Source organism: Ruditapes philippinarum, unplaced genomic scaffold (assembly GCF_026571515.1).
Source record: "Ruditapes philippinarum isolate M1 unplaced genomic scaffold, ASM2657151v2 ctg49_1_1_1_1, whole genome shotgun sequence".
Lineage (NCBI taxonomy): Eukaryota > Metazoa > Mollusca > Bivalvia > Venerida > Veneridae > Ruditapes > Ruditapes philippinarum.
The window spans coordinates 261,497-285,254 of record NW_026859511.1 but is presented as its reverse complement, the minus strand read 5'-3'; the positions used below and the strand labels follow the sequence as shown (position 1 = coordinate 285,254).

The 23,758-nt window shown below is 32.3% G+C and overlaps 1 protein-coding gene across 2 annotated transcripts in view; it reads left to right on the top strand.

The window, feature by feature from the left end:
* The first annotated feature begins 2,470 nt into the window (after positions 1-2,470).
* The window catches only part of LOC132756763 (vesicular acetylcholine transporter-like), a 39,453-nt gene continuing 18,165 nt past the window's right edge, over positions 2,471-23,758 (top strand). The window contains exons 1-2 of one of the 2 annotated variants that reach the window (XM_060747901.1): positions 2,501-2,781; positions 12,284-15,831. In XM_060747901.1, the coding sequence (XP_060603884.1) occupies positions 12,559-14,262 (1,704 nt within the window). In that variant the 5' untranslated portion in view covers positions 2,501-2,781; positions 12,284-12,558 and the 3' untranslated portion in view covers positions 14,263-15,831. Of the gene's footprint in view, positions 2,782-12,283; positions 15,832-23,758 lie in introns of those variants that run through there. The other variant, XM_060747900.1, reaches the window with a different exon arrangement.

Below are 23,758 nucleotides of genomic sequence, written 5' to 3'. Positions count from 1 at the left end.
ATAGATTTGTAAATATATCTAAAAGTAATGCTAGTTATGAAATTCCTGTTCCTGAGTTGGTTGACAATCGGTGGAGTCGTATGACGATCGCGACGGTGGAGTCGGATGACGATTGAGACGGTGAGGTCCAAACTCCACACAGTGATTACCTCCCTTGGCAGAATTATAATCACTGCCTTCAAAGACGTCACATGATGATGAAAGTCACATGACGTAACGTCGAAATTCAAATGTAAATATCGACCGTTACAAAGAAAATCTAACGTTATTTTTCTCTTTCTGTTTTATTTTTAACTTTTGGTGCCTACGTTCGATATAGTTTATCAAAAAATTATCGAAAGTATACAAAATAACGAAAAATAAATTCAAAAGCTAAAAAATATAAAATATCAAAATATCGTCTCGGTAGAAAATAATCTCATAATTTTTAAAATTATTTCTAAATATTCATATTATTTATTTATTTATTCATAAACATTGTTAAATAAATGAGAGAAAACTTATCTGATAGATAAAAGCAGTAGATAAAACAATTTTTGAAAAAAATATAGTATATCAGAAATTCTGATATATCGGGACCTTGGTGGCAGAGATCTACGCCGAAGAATTAAGGGGAGATCACTGTGTGGAGATTGGGTGAGGTCGTGTGACGATTGCGACGGTGGAGTCGGGTGAAAATCGCGACGGTGGAGTCGGATGACGATTGCGACGGTGGAGTCGTATGACGATTGCGACGGTGGAGTCGGGTGAAAATCGCGACAGTGGAGTCGGATGACGATTGCGACGGTGGAGTCGGGTGACGATTGCGACGGTGGAGTCGGGTGACGATTGCGTCGGTGAGGTCGGGTGACGATTGCGACGGTGGAGTCGGGTGAAAATCGCGACGATGTATCCGCAGATTTTCTTTTATACACGACCAGTACTGCCATGACAACGATATAACTGCACCATCAGCTTCCATGGTGTCACGTTGTAAAAGTTTCGTATAAATTCGAAACAAAACTGTTTATTACAATTGACCATGTTAACGTGTTTAAAACTCATTGAATAATTCGGGAGATTGAACATTATTTGATTATGCATTCATATAAAGCAAGAAAGGTTCAAGTGACATAATAGCCACCCAAAGGGTATATTATTAGCTACAACGATTTTTTTTGACAGGTTATATGGCCCTATATAGACGGTTATATTTCAAACAACCATTTATATACGGTCATATAACCTGTCAAGATTATCAATAACGAGATTATAATGCATCATATTTCTTTTTTTGTATTGAGAAAAAAGTAAAATTTCTTCATGAACTGAAAACTTCCGTGTTTATTATAGTATACTAGTTATAAAGACTTTTGACGGGTTATATGACCCTATATAAACGGTTGTTTGGAAATATAACCCTAGCCGCTAGACTGTTGGTCAATCACCAATTTAGCAGTAAAACTTTTGAAATATATATCAATACAGCTCAATTTGACAATTAAAAATGAACATAATGTCACTTTAAGTGAGAATATCCTTGTTGTTTTTTGTTGTTTTTGCAACAAATATCACAAATTGGCACACAAGGTGCGCTTAAGTGAGTTTGAAACTTGTGTGCTATCCAAAATAGGCGAAAAAATGTGCCACTAAAATAACTACTTTTTAATATGATTATATACTCTAATTTACCATTTTTGTTATCAGTTACGTATACTGTATTGGTAGATTGTTTTTTTTTTCTTACAAATATATATAATGTTCAACTGGATTTGTTTCGAAAGTACCTAATATCAAATTGACGTTGATATGTCGATTTTGATAATTCTGTTATGATAGAGGATATTCAAGTTCTATCTATCAATACTTGATTTATTTCCATCGAGTGGTATAAAAAGAAATATTTCACAAGTAGCAGTAACTTTCATACTGCAAGATGAAAATAAATCGCGTTTTTATAGAAAAAAAACAACTTTACTTTCCTTTTCATAAAGGGTTTACAGTGAAAATACGGAAAATGAAAATATACATTTTATTTCATCAATATATCTAAATATTTCATGTATAAGTATATGATAAATACACATATTCATAAAAAGCTGCCTTTACTTTATATTAATTTAACGTTCCACACAGGATTTCAGCATTTTTTTCCTGTAAAAGTGATCAGAGCTGATGATGGAATTCTTAAATAACATTATAACTAATTTGCTAAACAGCCGCAAAGCATGTTAAACAAGAAAACACGGCTATGATTTTCCCCTTTGGGGCAGTATTATTTTTCTGAATATGTTCATTAAGCATCGTTGACCTACCAATTATATACTGCTTTTTATCTCGAGTTGAAATACGTGTGACCATACATAATATGCAAACATCAAACAAGCCACGATACAGCACTATCGCTTTTTTGATAAGCTTGTTAATACAATGTTTGATTAGTTCAAGAAAAAACCCAAGAACGATTAATTGGTAGCGTTTGTTAGATATTAATATGGAGGCATGCATTTGTAGCAGATAACAGAATCTCAAACTCTGTTGGGTTTTTATTGACTTCTATATACCGGCTTTCCGCTATATTTGTATGTTTCCATGCCCTTTTGTGTGCTAGGTGGGTGCGCATACTTTTCTAAGGCGGGACGGATCGATCTTACTTTATTTCATAATAAATATAGTCACGTGACCATGTCTTAATAAGATGTTCATTTGAAATGCTATCAGATATTTCTACAGGACGGCAGGCTTCCGGAATCTTTTTTCAGCGGGATTGTTTGGACAGAAATTATGGAATAGTTGATACAAGTATGTATATTAAATTTTGTTTTCATTCTTTATTTAATTATTGTTCTAAAAAATGTGTGAATATATTTGATTGTGAAAGGAAACATAGCAAAGAAATAATAAAAAATAAAATTACCAAGTTGGCATACATAAAAGCTAGTTTTAAAGTTTTATTAAAAAAAAGAAATTTGCTTATCTATTATTAAAAATAAGCCTTATGCACAAAAATAAATTTGAAAAAAAAACCTATATCATCGTCCTCCGTACGCAACATTACTGAAATTGCATGTTATTTCGCAAGAGATTTTCATTATTTTCATAACTTTTACAATAGGGATGTTATTTAAGAAAATGTTCGATTTTGTAAGGCGCTAAAGCGGAAATATTCAGAAATATTTGTAGCCAGTGTTACTAGAGGAATAAAAAACACATTATTTTCCATGTCTTTTTAGAAAATAATCAACGGGAATGTGCCGATACATTTTCGAACATGTTCAAATCTTATTAACACTTATTTTTATGAAATTAAAAGCATAGAAATAATTTCTTTCACAACAAAATATTTCATGATGTTTTTTGTTCTGTTTTTTTTAATAGAAAAATAGATAAAAAAAGAACAATAGGAAATAGATCAAAAAGTCGCTTGAACCAAAAGCTTGAAATATGCAAAATTGACTACGGATGATTGAAAAATTTAGCTTTAAAAATACTGCGACTGTCTTTAAATAGTCGTTTATAAAATTTTGCGATCTAAAAAAAATACAGAAATAATAACTCAAATCTAAAAAAACTGGCAACATTAGTTACTTTGGAAAAAAAAAGAATTTTTAGAATTAAGAATTTTTAAACCGCTATGAATTACCCTGACAGACTTGAACGGGCTAAGATTTATTTATAATATTGTAGCATGATATATAGAATATAGCTAGCAAATTAATCCCAAAGGTATGATTGTGAATTTATAAAATGGCCAAGTTTGGAAGGCGGGAGCTTCTTGCTATGTTCTTGGTCTTAAGGGACTGATGTAAAGCCATATTCAGTTAATCGGTCCGACTATACAAGTAATCTAATATTCTTGTTTTCATGAACAGTTTCTTATAAATCACGTATCTAAACAGAAACTCTTCATTTGCCAGAAAAAGAAAGATCAAAGAGAAAGGAATCGGTATGAGATCAATGCATGTTGTATTTTCCAGCTTTTTTGAAAATTTCACGCTTGAATAAATGCTCCTTTATCCTACCCCGTAATCTTCATATACAAGCATAATAACTTCAAACAATCTGAAATTTAAAATTAAGTTGTTTAGTTGGTAATATAGGAAGTGTTTGTACATATCTGTATGCTAAGTTAAAATATACAAATGAAATATACAATAATAAATGGACAACTAAACTATAAGTTAAATAAATTAAACTTTAGTGACTTTTGTTATTTTAATCTGTATTTTTTGTCACTTGCTGCTACATGAATACGGCTGAAAAGTAAGAAATGAATGAGCGATCGTTTTATATTTCTTTGAAATGAAGTTATTAATAACCAACAAAATATAAGTAGGCGTTTATTAAAAAAAAACTTTTCGTTTCCGTATTCTTTAAGTAAGTTTTTAAAATTGATTTTATTATTACGTTTATGTTTGCTTAACAATTTACTGTCAATTTAAGCAACTTTTAATTTTTATCTCCATTCAATTTGTCATTGATTTATCAATTTGTTTAAGTAATTCACATTTAGTAGAAAAGAAAATATTCTAAAGACCAAGTTTGTCTTCTAATGAAACACAGAATATTTAATAAAGCGTGGACAACCAATGCGTAAAAACAAATCATGAAACGTTTTATTAATTCTTAATATACACAACAAAAATGCATCATAGTATTACATCTGTGAAAGAAAAAAAGCTTGCATCTAGACGACCCGAGTTAAAAGCGTGTAATTATGTGCAATTTTGCCATTTAAATGCAACTAAAATGATTTCAAATGACAAAATTCTTATTAAGAAAAGCAGTCAGTTCGGATGGCTTTCGTTCTCTTTGGTCTCCGGAAATAGATTCAAATAATTGCGAGAGTTCATTTCCTTTATTTCAGACAGCGGCCGCACGGCGACGGTTTAGCTGTCTAACCTAAAACAAAAAGTTCCGGTCATTAAAACTGTCAAAGGGTAAAACAGATTGAAACAATCATTTATAAAGTATAAATATTACTACCGCTCGGGCCCATTTGTTGATTAAAGGAATATTTATGTGTAAGACATAATCAATGACACCAAAATCTTGTTTTACGCAAAATGAAAATATAAGCGATATTCTCCGTTTCATACATTTTTTTAGTTCACTGCGAGCTAAAATGATTCAATTTTCTTTCTTTTTTATAATTTTGATTCTTTTTAGTGTTTTTGAAAAGTCTGAAGTGTCTCATACATTTTTGAAGCTTCTTAAATTATTCTTAATGTAAACCATAACGAATGTCTTGAATAATTAATAATCTAATTTCTTTTTAAACATCATTTTACGCCCACAAGCTTGTTCAGATTTATGTGTTCTAAAAAAGGAACATTTATAAAATTTTATGGAAAAGTTACAAAGGATCCTCATGCCGGGCAAGATTTCAGAATAATTACAAACCTAAATCGTCAGGAAGTCGAAAACTTTGTATGTAACAACTTCTTGATGTATTATTTGTGACATCTAACATCATATATGTAGACATTATTCCTGACCTTTTAGGGATTTCTCTATATTAGTTAGATTTATGATGAATACTAAATATTGTTTAAGAAAGAAATACATTATGTATTGAAAAATGAATTAAACACACCCTTACGTCATTGTAAGTATGAGTATAATAGACTAAAGGAAGGGGATAACGAGCGTAAATGTTCACTGAACGTTTTACCTCCCCCCACCTACACCCCAAATATATTACTGTGGTACCTGGTAGGCCACCGAACGGTCAAGGGGCAAACAGCAATTGATAGAGAGATGGCAATTAAGGAAGTTATGGGAATGGGACAAATTATAAATTATTTAAAAATCATAAAGCACATGCATATAAGAAAGTTAAAACGGGCATCTGCAAAAGTTTCATTGAAAATATGACAGTAAATGGAGGGAGGGAAATGCTGTAGATATATGATGCTGTTATAAACTGTAGTTCAAATTTTACTGGAGTTAATTTACTTGGGGCTAATTTCTTAAAGCTCCGACTCATCAATTTGTATATAACTAATCCCCCAGCTAAGTAGCAAATCTTTCATCTTTTGAATGCTCTAAAAAGGCAAAGGATACCAAGCTAAAATAATTTCTTTCTTAAACAAACACTTCCTGGCGTGATTAGCAGTTTAAAACATTTGTAAGGTAACCGGACATTTTCTAAGATTTTAACATTTTATAAATCTTTGTGCACACAACCAATTTCAAATGAAATTTTAAAAAATCCTTTGTTACTTATACCTAGTAAGAATGGCATAATAATGAGTAGAAAAAATGAAATCTCTGAACTTTACTTTAAAGAATAATCTGAGATGAAATGGTATAGGAAACATAATTCTAAGATCTACAAACAAGCAGGATACATCAGCCTATTAGTTTCATTATAGGCGATTTTGTTTCACCAATTTCTGATTAAATTTACTAGTTTGAAAATAAAAACGCTGCAGTTGATACGATGTTGTAACAAGTATCATCAGATTGATACACGAGTAATGTGGTTTGCATAAATTCTAGCTAACATTTCCTTTTTGCACATACAGATCTTTTAGTTATCAAGCATATCGCAAATAAAGCTAGGTATTTGGTTTCTAAAATGGAATATTCATCGAGAAAAAGAATGCAGTATTTGTTACAGATTTAATAAAGTTTGAATCTAGATTTTAAGAAAGGAAATTAAGATATGCAATGCATACGAATGCTTAAAATGGTGATACATCCATAAATCCCAGTTGGTTTTACTATTTATAGTAATATAAAGGAATATAAAGTAAATATCATACAGCCTATTGGGAAACCCTTTAAGTACATTGCTAACGAAATTGTTAAGACAGTGTGATTAATAACCTTTCGCTGTTTGATCATGTTTGATCATTGTTCGCTATATGATTTTACAGGATTAATGTTTCACACAATAATACTCGAGCATTGATACTTTCTCGTATGTACAGACATGCCGCCGGATAATTCCCCACTCAACGTCTGTTATAACAACCCATCCTTGTGTAAATTGTGCTGCATTACATGATTATTTATATCAATTTGCTCTCACAAGCACATCCGTATTCTATATGCTGAGACATAGGAAATAACGAATATTACACAGAAAGTTTTGAAAATAAATATGAGAAAAAAACAAGACTCAAAAGAACAGCATCAAAAATATACTGTGCATGCTGAGTATTTGTGTACAATGTAGGAAGAAGAAAACATAAACTCAACATTTATTACAAGTGGAGAAACTGATAGCGAACAGCATGGATCCTGATCGGACTGCGCGGATGCGCAGGCTGGTCTGGATCCATGATGGTCGCAAACCCACTATGTTGGTTTTGCCGTGACACGGCTCATTTATGTTAGACTTGAACAAAATTTGATATACAAGCAATATTTTTAAAAAGTAAATGAATTTCCATTGCCTACAGTCAATTAGATATTATGTCATACCACGCTAAATATCTGAAGTAGACTTGTACATCTTTTAATCCTGACAAACTGTTCATTTCTTTGATACAGACTAACAAGCAAACAGTGCAGACCATGATCAGTCTGCACGGAATATGCCGGTTATTCTTGGTCCACTCCCGACGCATGAGTATATTTAGATATTTAATGAATAATTTTATCGTTCTAGAAGTGTAGAGCACTAAACGTAAATAAAATGATCATTTACAGTATCGAAATTGTTATATGCCCCAATACAGACCATAAATAAAGTTGTCGATTAACCTTTAATGTCATATAAGTGATATATTACATGTATTATCATGTAAATACTTTATAACTGGACGACATGATCAATCCATCTTCCAATTAGTTCACGTATTATCTCTAGTTTGCTTGCATCCCTGAATCTCCAAGGATTATAGCATTAATACAATTCTATTCACTGCTTATAAATAGGTCCTTAATGCTACACCCTTGTTATTGCGAATGAATATCATTTACATCTACTTCATTGTTAACGTTTATAATAAACCTATAATGATATAGATACCTACAGTTGAAATGAGTTAGTTTAAACATATAAGTAATGCAACAGTAAGTAAAATGTTTTGCTGAATTGTTTTGATTGTTAAAAATTTACTCGCTAAGAGGCTTTCTTTGTGTGATAATCCTGAAATGATGGTATTCTAAACACCAAGTTTTTTTTTTATTCCCTTTTAAACTGTACCTGGCATGGGAGAAATTATTAATACGTTATCGCTTTGTTACAGTTATCATAAGTATTTTGTATGTAAAAGTTTTAGTTTAGGATTATTTCTTACAATAGTTTTCATCATGTGACTTGAAATAATCATGTGCTGCTACATATACATGTATATTATTTGCATTTTTAAGATTGATGGCTGGATTCCTTGACTTTTTCTTATCTCTGCATTTGCTTTTTCTTAGCTTATATTTGATATTTTCTGAAAACATATTTGACAATGTCTTTAAATATTGCATTTCTCCAAAAGCGGTAAAAGAATAAAGTGCAAAGTGAATTCCTTAATATCTAAAAATTCAAATGTCAAACTGTGCGTTAGCAGCTTTAAAGATCAAAGTTAATGTTAATCGAAGGATTGTGAAGTCAATGATAACTCTGGAGTAAATTATATAATACAGTGTGGAAAGTGAATAAATAAACAATTAAAAGGAGACACAACTGAACAAGCTTAGAAAAATGTCATTTTAGTCAATCTCATCTCGCTCTCGTATCGCAATTTAATATCACTAGGATTCTCGCGGTGAATAATAGACATACCATTTCTTCAAGATGTTTTAGGACCTTTCTTCATGAAATCCGAAATAACCAATTATTGCGTATGCTTTTATTACTCGCAGGTTTTTGCCAATGTTTTCCCATTTTCACGATAAAATAGGAGCTCCTGCACGCGATGCACGGGAAAAGTCGGAAATGATCAAACTACTCTAAAATCAAATCATGTTTGATATAAGTGAACGAGCTCAGTCTCCGTATTAAATTAATGTCTATTATTCAAGAATAAAACAGTGCTTGTTAAGTAAATGTATTTAAGATGAAACATTTATATGCTTGAATTACAAACCTAAATCTGATATAAATCGCTCTGCATGAAAACGACATTTTCCCCTAAATTCGATTATCCCATCTTGTTTGCAATACTGTAAGAATAAATGCGTAATTTAGGAGCGCTGGTATTGATTTTGTTCGCAAAATTATAAATCTTCAAATAGTGAAGGTATTTATCCAATCTCTGATGTTCTTTTCCCAAGAATTATCTCGAAACCGCCAATTAAAGTGAGACGACAACGACGATAAAGCCTATACTTTAGTCTCAACCGCCTGATATTTATCAGCGGTGTTTGGTGCAATCAAGGAATTAATTCTAGAATTCTGGCATTAGAATAAATCATTTGAAGACAGCATGCAGTTTAGCTGGGTGATTAACGATGTGTGAGGTGAAATATTATATAACTTAGTTTTGCAGAAAGAGCCGTATGTGACAGTTTGTGTCAATTACAAATATGGTTACAGGACGCTTCATTAGATAGCCACATGCCTTGCCATGAAATCAAAGCAAATTATAAGAAAATTTTAACATAATTACATAGACTCTTTTGCAATCCTTTATTATCCCTTTTTTTACTCGTTAATTTAATGCTTCAAAACTTCTTAAAGACGTTGGGCAAAGATACTTGCGTTCACCGAGTAATTAACGAAATGTTGCATAAGTCATTTTAAGTAATATCATATGTTTAATTTATACTGTATTGAATTCAATGTCACATTAAAATGGATATGAAAATGTTCCTTTTAATATATATCTTATATTAGATTTTTTACATTGTTACACCATTCAAAATTTTTAGGTTTGTACTTGTTTGAAACTGTCTGGTCTATTTCCCGCAATAGCAATTTGGTGGGTGACAAGTAGCAGTTACTGATAAAAGATTAAATGAGCAGCGTCACGACAAAACCAACATAGTGCGTTTGCGACCAGCATGGATCCAGACCAGCCTGCGCATCCGCGCAGTCTGATCAGGATCCATGCTGTTCGCTATCAGTTTCTCTACTTGTAATAGAGTTGGTAAGCGAACAGCATGGATCCTGATCAGACTGCGCGGATGCGCAGGCTGGTCTGGATCCATGCTGGTCGCAAACCCATTATGTTGGTTTTGTCGTGACGCGGCTCAAATATTAATCTCAGCCAACCACTTGAATAGGAATCTGAATAGTTCACTTTTTAATAAAATACGAACTGGTGTTATATTGGTTATAATCACGTGATGTATTGATCATGTGATATATTGGTGTAATTGGCTTAGCAATTATTTGCACAACCTTAGAGTGTTTATGATTAAACACCTGCTTTGTTCCCAGGAAATTACAAAGATTAACAAATAATTATATTTACATACCTCCAATATTAAGGTGATCAAAACACGATAAATGTTCTAATTTGTCAGGTATTGAAATAAGCTATAAATATCTGTCAAACTGAAGAAGAAATTAAACATTGTATTTGCTTAAGGTATTATCATGACGTAAACTTATGTCCTCAAAGAAACGAATTTTCATATCACATATGAGTCAGCACAACTTAATCTCTGTGAAAATATGTAACATATTGCAGATCCTAAATTTCTTACAGTAATTAAAATAAAGATTAGTGACAAGATTTATATATTTTAAAAGCAATAATTTAGGTAGTGTACAATATAGGGTGCATAGAAAAAAAATCCAATCTACTTAGTTACCAGGAATTGTATTTTTATTCTAAAAAATAATTGCAAGCATTTTAAAAGACTAATAAATGTTTTAACGCATCGTAAACAATCTCTAAATTTGTAATATTAATACCAAAATTCGAGAGAATTTCGAAAAAATGTTATTAATTTATACTATCATGATAAGCACTAGCTTAACAACTTACATACATGTACATTCGGTTAAATTGGTCAATATCCTTATTTTGGTATGTGAATATTAACCCATTATTTATTGTATCTGTGTATTTTTAATTTGAAACAGTCAAATAAAAGTTTGACGAATTTCAATATGAAAATACAAAAAAAGTAAAATATCAAAAAGTTTAAACCCTAGTCTGAATGCACGACTTTGGTCGTATATTTGTGGCAAATTGTAGGTGAAAAGTTCAGCCATACGGACATATTTTTACAATACACGAACATTGGCGTATTATGCTGAATAAACAAAGGATAAATCATCTCAACGTTACTTGTCTCAAATTTCAGTTCTATAAAAAATGAAAGTCATACAAAAGTAAATTCATTTAAATTTTGCACGAAAAAAAAAATATTGAATTTGCATGCAAGTGCACTGACTGGCGTATAAATATACTAAAATGTGTAGTATATTAGTATACTTCATTTTAAAAAGGTTTATTTATTTAGTGCTAGTGTGTTTTTAATATATAATGTTTAATCATAATAAAATCAAATGTTTATATGATACTAAACAACTAAAGTTTTATAATCATATAATATTCTCAAGTTTTGCATACATTTGGAGACAGGTACATTCCATGACACTGACTTAAATATAATACATTACAATGAATGTAATATAGTAGACAAAATGCATATCGAGCCGTTAAGCTCTGTGTGCCCCTTATTGTTGTTTCGTAAGCCATTCTTATGAATGTATTGCTTGAATGATTGTCTATTCACTGATAACACATCTTGTTGTTCTTCTCAGTGTGCCATATATTATTGTTTCACAAACCAACAATACCGACCAATACCATCGTAAGCATATACAAGACGAAATTCAGCATTCCTGGCCGAGACCTTAATAGCGTCGGTGTTGTCCCGGAGTGTTTTTCTCGTGTTACCACGCTAAATTGATTTCTGTTCATTAACGCTGTTATATCAAAGCCTACTGTTTTCCCATGAAAATAATATTCTAGTTATTGCTTTAAACAAGGAATATTCTGAATATAAAACGGTGGGACATTTATTGATGTAATTCCTTCTGGTAGAAGAGCCATTGAACATTGCCACAAAACAAACATTTTAAGAACATTCGAATAACCCGTTTCCTCTTTCATGAGAACTGTGTCAATATTTACATTGATAGTTTCATTACTAAATATAATCATGTTAATTGATATTAACAACGAAGAAAGTTCAACAAAATAATTAGAAATTAAAATATCGTATTATATTGACAATTATTTACTTAGTTTTTATTTACCGTGATCAATTAGAAACTTTTGGTTTTGAAAGGGTAAATAAAAGCTCAAATTTCAATTAAATATTTATAGTATTGAACTTTCTTGGTTATGACGTAATCTAATTTTGCTAATGAGAACTTTCTTCGTTGTTTAAGGTTGAGAGATGGTTTATGTGCAGACGATCATGTGGAAATGATACCGGAAGTACTTGATAAAAATGGTGCATTTAACACTCAGGGAGGAAACCATCTTATTTATGTGCTACCCTTTGCAACACAACAATGCTTTTGACGCATTCCTTGATGTTATTGACAAATGAACTGATATATGAACTACATTACAAAAATTTAGTAATTCATTTTTAAAACCATACTGGTTTCAATTCATAACATACTGATTGTTTAAGCGACTTCATACATTAAAATCAAAGATGAACTACAAGTTAGTGGAAATTCGCGACAAAGTCGCCGAATGGTTCGCAAATAAGGTAAATGATCCAATTCATCAGAGGCGGCTTGTTTTGGTCATCGTCTGCATAGCTTTGCTACTTGACAATATGTTGTATATGGTGATAGTCCCGATCATTCCAGAATATCTAACGAATCTAAGACAACAAGATCAAGATACAGTAAGTAACCAGCAACAAATAAATTGGACGGCATATAACTTAACCTATTTCAATTCAACAATGTATCCGCTCAACTATACTGGATCTACTCCAGCACCACCGCAACATCGCCATTGGAATAAGACATGGAAAAAGATTTTCCTAATAGATGTACCGGCTCCCCCAGTTAATTACGGAAACGAAGGTCAATTATCTATTGGTGTTTTGTTTGCTTCAAAAGCGATACTTCAGTTACTCGTAAATCCATTTACTGGCGCGTTTATAGATAGAGTAGGATATGACCTACCCATGATGATTGGCTTGTCAATCATGTTCATGTCAACAACAGTGTTTGCTTTTGGTAAGAGTTATGGGGTTCTCTTTTTCGCAAGAAGTTTACAAGGAATTGGATCAGCATTTGCAGATACATCAGGACTTGCAATGATTGCCGATAGATTTCATGAAGAGGGAGAACGAAATAAAGCTCTTGGTATTGCATTAGCTTTTATATCATTTGGATGTTTATTTGCTCCGCCATTTGGGGGTATTCTATATGAATTCTGCGGTAAAGTTGTACCATTTTTATTACTAGCTTTCCTTTGTGTTGTCGATGGTTTATTGGTGCTATTCGTAATGAAACCTGTTCGAAAACAAAGATCTTTGATTCCGCCCGAGGATCGACCAAAAGGCACTCCTATATGGCGTCTCTTAATGGACCCTTACATATTGGTTGCTGCCGGAGCGCTTGCAATGTCAAATGTCTCACTGGCATTTCTTGAACCAACCATTGCAATGTGGATGAATCACACCATGGGTGCTGATGAATGGGAAGTTGGATTTGTTTGGCTTCCTGCTTTCATCCCGCATATACTTGGCGTTTATCTTACTGTTAAATGGGCAAAGCTATTTCCAAAACATCAATGGCTTGTTGCAGCGTTAGGATTGGCTTTAGAGGGAACCTCCTGTTTGATCATCCCTTGCGCTAAGGCATATTTCGTAGTTTTGTTTCCATTAGCTACATTATGCTTTGGAATAGCTTGTGTTGATACAGCTCTCCTACCGATCCTTGGATATCTTGTAGATGTGCGCTATGTGTCTGTTTACGGGAGTGTTTATGCAATTGCAGATATATCCTATTCCTTCGCGTATGCTTTTGGCCCAATCGTTGCTGGTCAACTTGTAGACAGTATAGGATTTACCTGGCTGAATGTTCTAATTTTTATAACGAATGTAGGGTATGCTCCTTTACTCATCTGCATGAAAACAATTTATAAATATAAACCCTTCGAAGACGAGAACGAATGTGATGTCTTAGTATCAGATCCACCGACTAAACAATACATGACTATTGTTCAAAATGGCGGACCCTTTGGTGACGGAACAAAATCGATCGACGTCATTGGCAAAAACCACCTAGAGCTGTCGCCTCGTAACAAAAAGAATTATGAAATAGATAGCTATCCACCAGAAAATAACTTTTACGATTCTGATACTGATTATACTAAAATTGACGGATATGGGTATTGACCAAACATTAAACTTAAAATTCCCAGATTGTGTACATGTATTAGAATTTTAAACAATCTTTGAACATATGCATGTAGAATAGAGAAGTCCAACTTTTGCAATTTAGAGAACAGTTGAATGTAGAATAGACAAGCAATTGTTTGTGATTCCGTTACGTGGGTTACATTTTTAAACTTATTTTTAATGATTAAGGATTATTATTTTATTATCATCTTATGCTATGTGTTTAACATTCCATTTTATGCTTCTCGATGTAGAAGATATCAAATTTAATATGATGAAAATATAATTTCTTTTTAAGAAAGAGATATAAATAGACGAAGAGAGATAGAGAGTAAGATATTTTAATTGAGGGATAGAAAGTGAGAGGTAGAAATAAAGAGATAGAGAGATAGAGGTATATAGAGATTGAAAGCGCAAGAGAAATGAGTGATAGACAAGTTAAGCAAATGAAGATATAAGTATGTGTCATAAAAACATTTTAATTATTTAATTACATGTGTAATATAATATACATATATATTTGATTATCGTATGATAGGTAAAATACAATATTGTTTTTATTTCTTTTCAATTACTTATTGAGTGCAATATACCGGTATGTCTACCAGTCAAGTTAGATAACATTTTTTGTTATAATTGCCATTGTACATTGTTTTATTAAACGCTATTGATTTCAAAAATGCCTTTCAAGCTAGCTAGTTTAAGTAATGCTATATAGAAATATATTGATAATATAAAACAAATTGATTTAATTTTAGATTCAATGAAGGTTAAATTGATTTTTGTTTTCTTATCGGACTGTATAAATGTTAACTTCAGCTCTACTTATGTATCAATGAACACATATGTTTTAGTCATTCTAACATTTTGGCAATCCTAACATTTAATGACTGAATTATGACCATCCTGATTCTAGTTTAAGTTTGAAACAAATGGCCTTTAAGCGTGACACAAGTCGCAATGTAAAATTAGCTGCTTGCAATGGCGGCCCGGGAAATTTCAAAATCAAAAGATTCACATTCGCATATTCATATTCGCACGCTTAGAGCATGACTGAATCGGTTTCTTTACACGAAAAACAAATAACAAAATACGGATCGTATTCTTTTATGCAGGAATAGCGTAAATGTACTTTTTTGACCACTTACATCTGCAGAAGGCATAGGAATTTATTAAATCTCTCGCTTAAAAAGGCTCAGTTTTTAAGAGCGTGCTCGTGCTTCTGCAAAAATTGATAAACATAAAAGTTGCATTAATTATCTTAGAATCGTTTGTTATTGTTAAACGCTTATGTTCAATTATCTAGCTGTTAAACACATATTTTGTACAAACTGTCTGTGATTTTTTAGATAATATAAGCAAATAACTCATTCAAAAAGTTTATTTAAGCACTGTTTTGTTCTGCTTTATAACACAATGATGTATAAATGTTTCATGTTGTTAATTATTTGTTAAAATCTTTTAGTAGTTGTTATGGTCATTTTATGATACAATTTAACATGTTTGTTTTTACATTATCAAATTAGTGAGTGTTTGAGGAAAGAGTTAATAAAACTGCAGATCCTTTACTTGTCTGTCTTGTTTGAAGTGTGTGAAGTTATTTCTTCATTGCTAGAATATATATAATTATTCATAGTTTCTTCCAAGGAATGTTTGTGCTCATATTATTTATCCCAAAAGACAATTTGTATACAAAATATTTTTTTTGTCAAATTTATGAGAAAATGAATATTGCACACTAGAATACAATGTACCATCCAATTATGTATACAATATGCATGTACGCACATACCAAATGCAACAATAAGGATTTTTTCGTTTATCGTTTTGTGATTGGAGAATATCGTGTTAATAGCTAGAGTACGGTATTCTTATCGATATTAAATGATTGATACAATGTCAAAGACAATCAGGAACATTGACAATGTAATGGTCGGTCAGTGGTTTATATCCGAAATATATGACATTGAGCGATTAGCCTAATTATAGCAAATGATGACATTCCTTTGTAGAAGTCAGTAGAGAAAACATAATATTTGGTTGCATCAACTGATTTTATCCAAGAAACCCACCGCTATTCAAAGAGTACATATTTTGAAAGTTTTCTTTAAAATGATGTACGTTTTTTTCAGATACGCGACACATTTAGCGTGATAAAAGTTAAGACATTATAAATAAATGAACCTAAAGTATAACAAAAGTAATTATAATAATTGTAAAGGTTTTGTAATAGGCGCATTTTCTAACGCATTTACTCAAATAGGGAATAACTTTGAATATTCTAAAAAGCAATTATTGACAGAATTTAAGTTTTGCTTTAAACAGCATAATTTTTTAATTTTTATGATTTAATGTTTACATAAAAAATTGTTTCATTTGTAAACAATGAGTAATTTTATGTAGTTATATATTGACACGTACATAGAGGATATTCGTCTGTCTTGAATGAATATGCTGTATATCCTTTCAACAGTCATAGTGCACTAAAACGTAATCGCAAAGATGGCAGATTTTAGCTTCCGTAGTTCTATATAAACATGACACTTGTTGTGAAAGGATGATTATGCTTAAGGGTGACTTTTAGACTAAGCTCTGTCCAGTTTAAAACGTATTCCCATGTGAATGTTACATTAATGAACAATAGCATAATGGGGTGGGTGAGTGTGGGTAAGAGACCAAATTATGCATGCACAAAACATCTAACATTGTCACAACTTGCTTTTTATTTTCATGTTTCTTTTAAGTCGGTTCCGCAGGCATACATGACCACGGTATCCTGCGCATGACGTAACTTTCCTTAAATAACGTTTTCTGACACAAGCGTAAATGTTTCATATCTCTTAATAATATTTTCTCCCCAGTTAGTATACATCCGGACTGAGAGATTATACTTGGAAGTGAGGGGTCTCAAGTGACATGCTTGAATAATTGTAGACCACTCGAAAGATATGAGACTGAGCAGTGAAAAGTCGAAAATATAGTTATTCTTTTCGATATGAGATATATAGCTAATTTCGCGCAAAAAATACACATTTTCTTTTTATTTAATACCTAAAACCTCATACGTATTTCACTAATTAGGATAAGATGAATGGTTTTATTACTAGACAGAATATGACCAAACTGTGTGAGCGTTAGAAATCGTTTGTGAACTCGAAAAATTTTTTTTCCAGATTTATTTTCGTTTGACATGCCTGACTAATGAACAGCGCTATATTTTGACAATAATGTCAAAATTTCTTCTCTGCTTTGTCGATTTATTGCAGAGTCTTAGGCGTGATTTCCGATCATGTCCGGAGGAAATATCATATCTTCTAACTAGCAACATCACAAGTATTTTCGCTCCATTTATAGTGTGATCAATTGTTGTTATAATAGTGAGAGCTTCATAGTAATCACACAAACATGATTACCCACGGCTTTTTGTGAGAAACTTGAGACGAGGAAAAACATCCCGCTGACTTAGGGCTAACGTTCCTTATGCATGACTTAGAGCAATTGCCACGTAATGCATTTTATCAATGCTTATATGAGATTAATACATGCGTGTTTCGTTTAAGCACAAACAATTCTAATACTTGACAAAATAACTTAAAGGTTATGCTAGGGTTACATACAGACAAAATAGCAGATTGAAATCTACCTACTAATCTTTGTTTAAACTGTGCATGCTCAAAGAATATGACAACAGACAAGAAATTGAGGGTCACCATCATCTGTCCTTGAATAAGAAAATTTTGCATATTTAAGTGTCAAAAAATTCACAACCAATGTTAGCTATGTCTTTTTTTTTCTGCATCTCACGCAGTTAATTAAAGTCATTAAAATTGAAACAACTGGTTAGAATGTTTTTTCTTGTTGTCCCCGCCTTATAAAGAAATAGGCTCCGTCCGTCTGTCCGTTCGTCTGTCACACTTCCGTGTCCGGCCATATCTTTGTCATTTATCAAAGCAATTTGAAATAACTTGGCACAAATGTTTGTTATAATAAGACGATGTGTCATGCGCAACAACCAGACCCCTACCTCCAGGGGCAAGGTCGCACTTGCTCATTCAAGGTCAACATTGTCTATTTGAGGGTATATGTCGAGTCCGGTCCATAACTTTGTTAATTTTCAAGGGATTTTGTTAATACTTGCCATATTTGTTCACAATAATAAGACGATATGTCATGTACAAAACCGGTCACGAACCTCTAAGGTCAAGGTCACACTTGGAGGTCAAAGAATAACAGAGTCTGTTATAGGGTATATTCTGTGTCCGGTTCATAACTTTTTCATATATCAAAGGATTTTGAAAATACTTGGCACAAATAATCACTATAATAAGACGATGTGTCATGCGCAACACCTGCATCCCTACTTCCAAGTTCAAGGTCACACTAAGAGGTCAAAAAATTAACATAGTCTGTTATAGGGTATATTTTGTGTCCGATCTATAATTTCTTCATAGTTCAAGGGATTTTGAAACAACTTGGCACAACTAGTCACAATTTAAAGACAATATGTCAAATACAACACCTGTACCCCTACCTCCAAGGTCAATGTCACACTTAGAGGTCAAAGATTAACATAGTCTGTTATATCGTATATTTTGTGTCCCGTCCATAATTTTCATTGATCAAAGGATTTTAAAAATACTTGGCACAAATAATCACAATTATAAGACGATATGTCACGCGCAAAACATGGGTCCCTACTTCCAACGTCACACTTAGAGATCAAAGATTAACATAGTCTGTTATAGGGTATATTTTGTGTCCGATCTATAACGTCTTCATAGTTCAAGGGATTTTGAAAATACTTGGCACAAATAGTTACAATGATAAGACGATATGTCATGCACATCACCTGCACCCCTACCTCCAAGGTTAAGGTCACACTAAGAGGTCAAAGCTTAACATGATAGATTTTCAAATTCCGTGTTTCATTTTATTTCTTTAATAAATTGACTGTTGCATTTGCAGATCTAGCATTGATCATAATTTTGGACTGAAAGTCCCGAGATCCATACCTCAATCTTTTGAAACAGCACAATTTTATGCTTTATATAAAACTTACCTGAGGCGGGTGACGTTGGTAACTCTGTTACAAATTCTTGTTTACTTAAAGATATTATGTTTGCTTATTTAATTTAATAAACTGTTTCTGTTTTCATCTAAGATCATGCAAAGTTGAAATAAATTCTATCATTACTACATGTATATGTCACCCTATGCATATATGCATTTAAAATTCACTTTTAAGTCTCTTTACTATCGCTTTCTGTCAAAAGAATGTTAAAACAAATAATAATTTGAATTTATTATATTTATCTCATGAAACGATAGTTATCAAATTCTTATATGTAAAACTGTCAAATAAACACTTGGGTCTTAGAGGAGAAATATTCTTGAAGTCTAGTAATTAATCAGCGTTATTCAAAATATGACGTTAACTGCACAATTCCGAGTATATTGTTACCGTAATATATGAAAATGAATATCTAGACAGAGCGAAATGATCACAGGTACAGAATAACAGCTATTACATCTGACTTAAAATAAAACAAAGCAATAAATGTGTACAAATTCAAGCATGGACATATAAGTCTAGACTCAGAAAAAATGCTAGGACATGATCAAAGCTTAAGGGCCAATTCATTTGTTTTTTCAGGAGTGCCTGATATTAATAAAAATATATCTAGGGATATTAACGTTGATTAATCGTTTATTGTTTAATGTGTTAAGGTTCAATTTAATGAATGTACTCACTTTAAACGTGACGGAAATATGTTGCCGATACGAAATAATTCTACTTATATAATGTTCCTTATTTTGGCGTTCCTGATTTTGGCCGCACAAATTCAAATGTGTCACTTGTTTAAGTAATGACCGTTGTTTGTTTAATTTACACTAAAAACAATATCCCTTTAATGGGAAGAATCGATTCAGCACTTGTTAAAATGACTTTTCTAGGCGAGCGATGAAACATTAAATTAATGACAGGTTGCGGTTGCAGATTTCAACTCACCTATCACATTTTGTACAATTATCTTAAATTTTATTCACAAAAGAAAAACAGGGGAAAAAAGAATCACTCGTAAAGAACGTCAAAAACGGCAAAATTAAAAATGTTACAGGCTTGGTTTTATTGAGTCTGTTTATGGAGTTAATGATAATGCAAGCTACCATCCATGCCCCTAGCACCAGCTAAAACAGAATTCAACATTTTACATGAAATGGTAAAATTATTCATTTAAAATCTTCTGTAGATGTATTTTTCTTTGCCAATTCATATTTGAAATACTTGTTCGCTAACATGGGTCTGACCAACATATTCGCCAAATGATCTCTCCATTTCTCCAAAATGAAATAAAATAAAACAACAGACAACAACGACAATAACAAAAACAACAACAAAAAGTACTAAATCTAAATATAAGATTTGGTTATCAACTTTATGGCATAGTCAATAAGTAATAGAATACACTTCTACCATTCTAGCATTTATATATTTACTAACAACAGTGCCTTACTACAATAGGTTTATAACTTTGTTTACAATGTTTCGTGTGAATGTTACTGATTTAAGAAACACAGAGCGGAAATTATATTGATTCCCCATTATTCAAGATGTATGGCTGGTTTGGCGCCATCGACTCAGATTTAAAGGCAAACATTTAGTACAGACTAATATATCATATTAAGTAAACTTCACAAATAAAACACCGAGTATATGAATTTCAAAAAAAAATAAAAACACAACATTCACAAATTTATTTTATAAAAGTTGCATTTGTCATGGAATTTAAAACACAGTTTTGTTCATACAAACGAACAGGAGATTTCTCCATTTTCGGACTGAGCTCAGTATATCGTCTTCTTATTGAAATATGAATATCGGAATGCAAACGAATTCATTTTAACAATTTTGGTGAACATCAGTGAAATCTTTAAAAAAAATAAATCTAGAGATATATACTCACTCGTACAGGTATACAAGTAAACAATAAGTTGCAAAGTTTCTAGAACACTATTCGTATCGTTATGTGCCAATAAAGAAATAATACCCAACAATGACACCGTAGGGAACGTGTTACAGTATCGCGTTTTTCGGTTACAGTATAGAATTTTCAAGATGGAGGATTATTTCTTGGGGAGAGAGGTAGGTGATTTTTATTCCGGTCCATACTACAAGTAGTTTAGTTTCTCAAGATGTTTTTGTACTTTGCTTGTTAGGAACAGAATCCGGTATCTAGTCATATATTTCTTCAGACCCTGCACCGCAGGTTTATCGCTATATTGTCTCATAAATATGCAGATTTGACAGTTTTAAAATTTGAATCGAGAGACCAACGCATTTTTCTCCAATTTCGTCATTATTTATACATGCCTAGAAAAAGTAAATCTGCAAAACGTTAGCCCTTTATGTTAGGAAACGTTTATAAAAGTAAATGACCAGTTGAACCTATTTTCCTGTTGGTAAAATGCGTTTGAAAAAATAAACAATGTTACAGTATAGAGCGAGGTAATTTGTGCAGGGTTACAGCATAGACCTAGCGATTTGTATCCGATTTTGTTACAGTTTATACCCAGATTTCGGTTACAGTTTAGACTTCGATATTTTCTATATAATTATACTAGGTAAAATGTATGAATGTTACATAGACTTTTAAATCTCTGTGAGCTTATTGGCCCGATGGCTATTCGTCCGTCTGTCGTACACATGCTTGTGCAATCTCATCCGCTTAGTAACTACTTGGCTAAATGTGATGAAATTTACATGACTTTCTACCAATTAAGTTGTTCAAATGGTTTCGGTTGCAATCGGGGATACGAAAACCCAAAACATAGATTTTGAAAAAAGGCAATGTTTAAAGACCCTTCTCATCTCGAACCAAAAGCATTCAAATCAAATCATGATCATGGCGTCATTTCGAATGCTTCTTTGTTGAAGTTACGATTATTTTGTCATTGTTAAATAAAAAGTCGTTTTTTTTATTTCAGACATCCTGTATAACAGTTTTCATGTTTCTGAAAAAGAAAATAATATTGAAAGTTATAGAGTATAAATTAAGGTCAGACAATTACAATATCTTCTCTAGTGAGCCTGATGGAAGTACATAATAGTGGCAGAGTCGGGATAAGGCCGTCGACTTCAAATCATCCTTAATTTACTGCTGCAGTTGAAATCCAATCATGACTTTGGATTCTTTGTATGTGAGGAATCTATCAAGCTAATTTACGGAAGGTCGGTGGTTCTAGTCAGGCGCTCGTGTCTAAAATGTTTCACATAGGGTATCTGGGGTCTTTCTTTACACTAAAGCAGGAATGTTTTCACATGACCTCGGTGTCGTTGAAACTTAAAATACAAGAAAGCCAAACGTAACAAAATAGAGTTAAACAGAATCGCTAAAGAAATTCCAACACAACAAAATTGAAAATGTTCATAAACCCTTTTAAATACTTACAAAATACATTATGGTAGATGGAAATTCCAACTTAAAATAGAATTTAAGGTTGCAGTATTGCTCACTTGCCTGCTTGTTAATTGTGTCTTTTGACAGCCTATCTATGGTATGCAGGCTTCATAATCCCCGATCCCCTCTCAAAATTTCATTTTGTTTAGTTTCACTCATTGTATTCTTGTTTGGGGCACACTAAAGTTTTAACCTGAGGGGGATATACCGCTTTTCATAGAATGGCAATAACGTGTCACATTGAGGTTCCATGATAACCGCCATATGAACACATCCACATACGTTAAAAAGTCTGAAGTGTACCAGTTCATGTTTAATGTGAATTCTGCTGAAGCCGGTGCTAGGAGGGGTGAACGGTAGCTCGCAGTTACCACTACCGTCCATGAACAGGTTTAGTCAAACTGAGCCTGCAACATTTTCATGTTTTCCGTGTTGGACTTCTGTTAAGGATTCTTTTTTCTCTATTTTATTACTAATAGGCATTATTATAATGTGTAATGAAATCAAGCAATAATATTTCCATTCTCATTACAATTCGATAAAAGTTACTGTTGTTGTCGTGAAAACAGTCCTTACTTAGGACATTACTTATTCTGCAATAAGTCTCAATCTAAAACTTATAGTAAGAAAAATAGCAAACTATTACTTTCCTGCTGAAGAAAAAAAGTAATACAACCTTTCAAGAATGTATTAGACAGAAAGGTATGAGTTATTTCATAAAAATAATGGATACACGAACTTTGTTTGAAATTTGGCAAGTATCTAAACTGTAACAGAAATCGGGTATAAACTGTAACAAAATTGGATCAATGTCACTAGGTCTATGCTGTAACCCTTCAAAATTAACCTCGCTCTATACTGTAACATTGTTTATTTTTTCAAATGCATTTTACCAACAGGAAAATAGGTTCAACTGGTCATTTACTTTTATAAACGTTTCTAAACATAAAGGACTAACGTTTTGTAGATTTACTTTATCTAGGCATGCTTAAATAATGTCGGAATGGGAGAAAAATGAGGTGGTTTCTCGATTC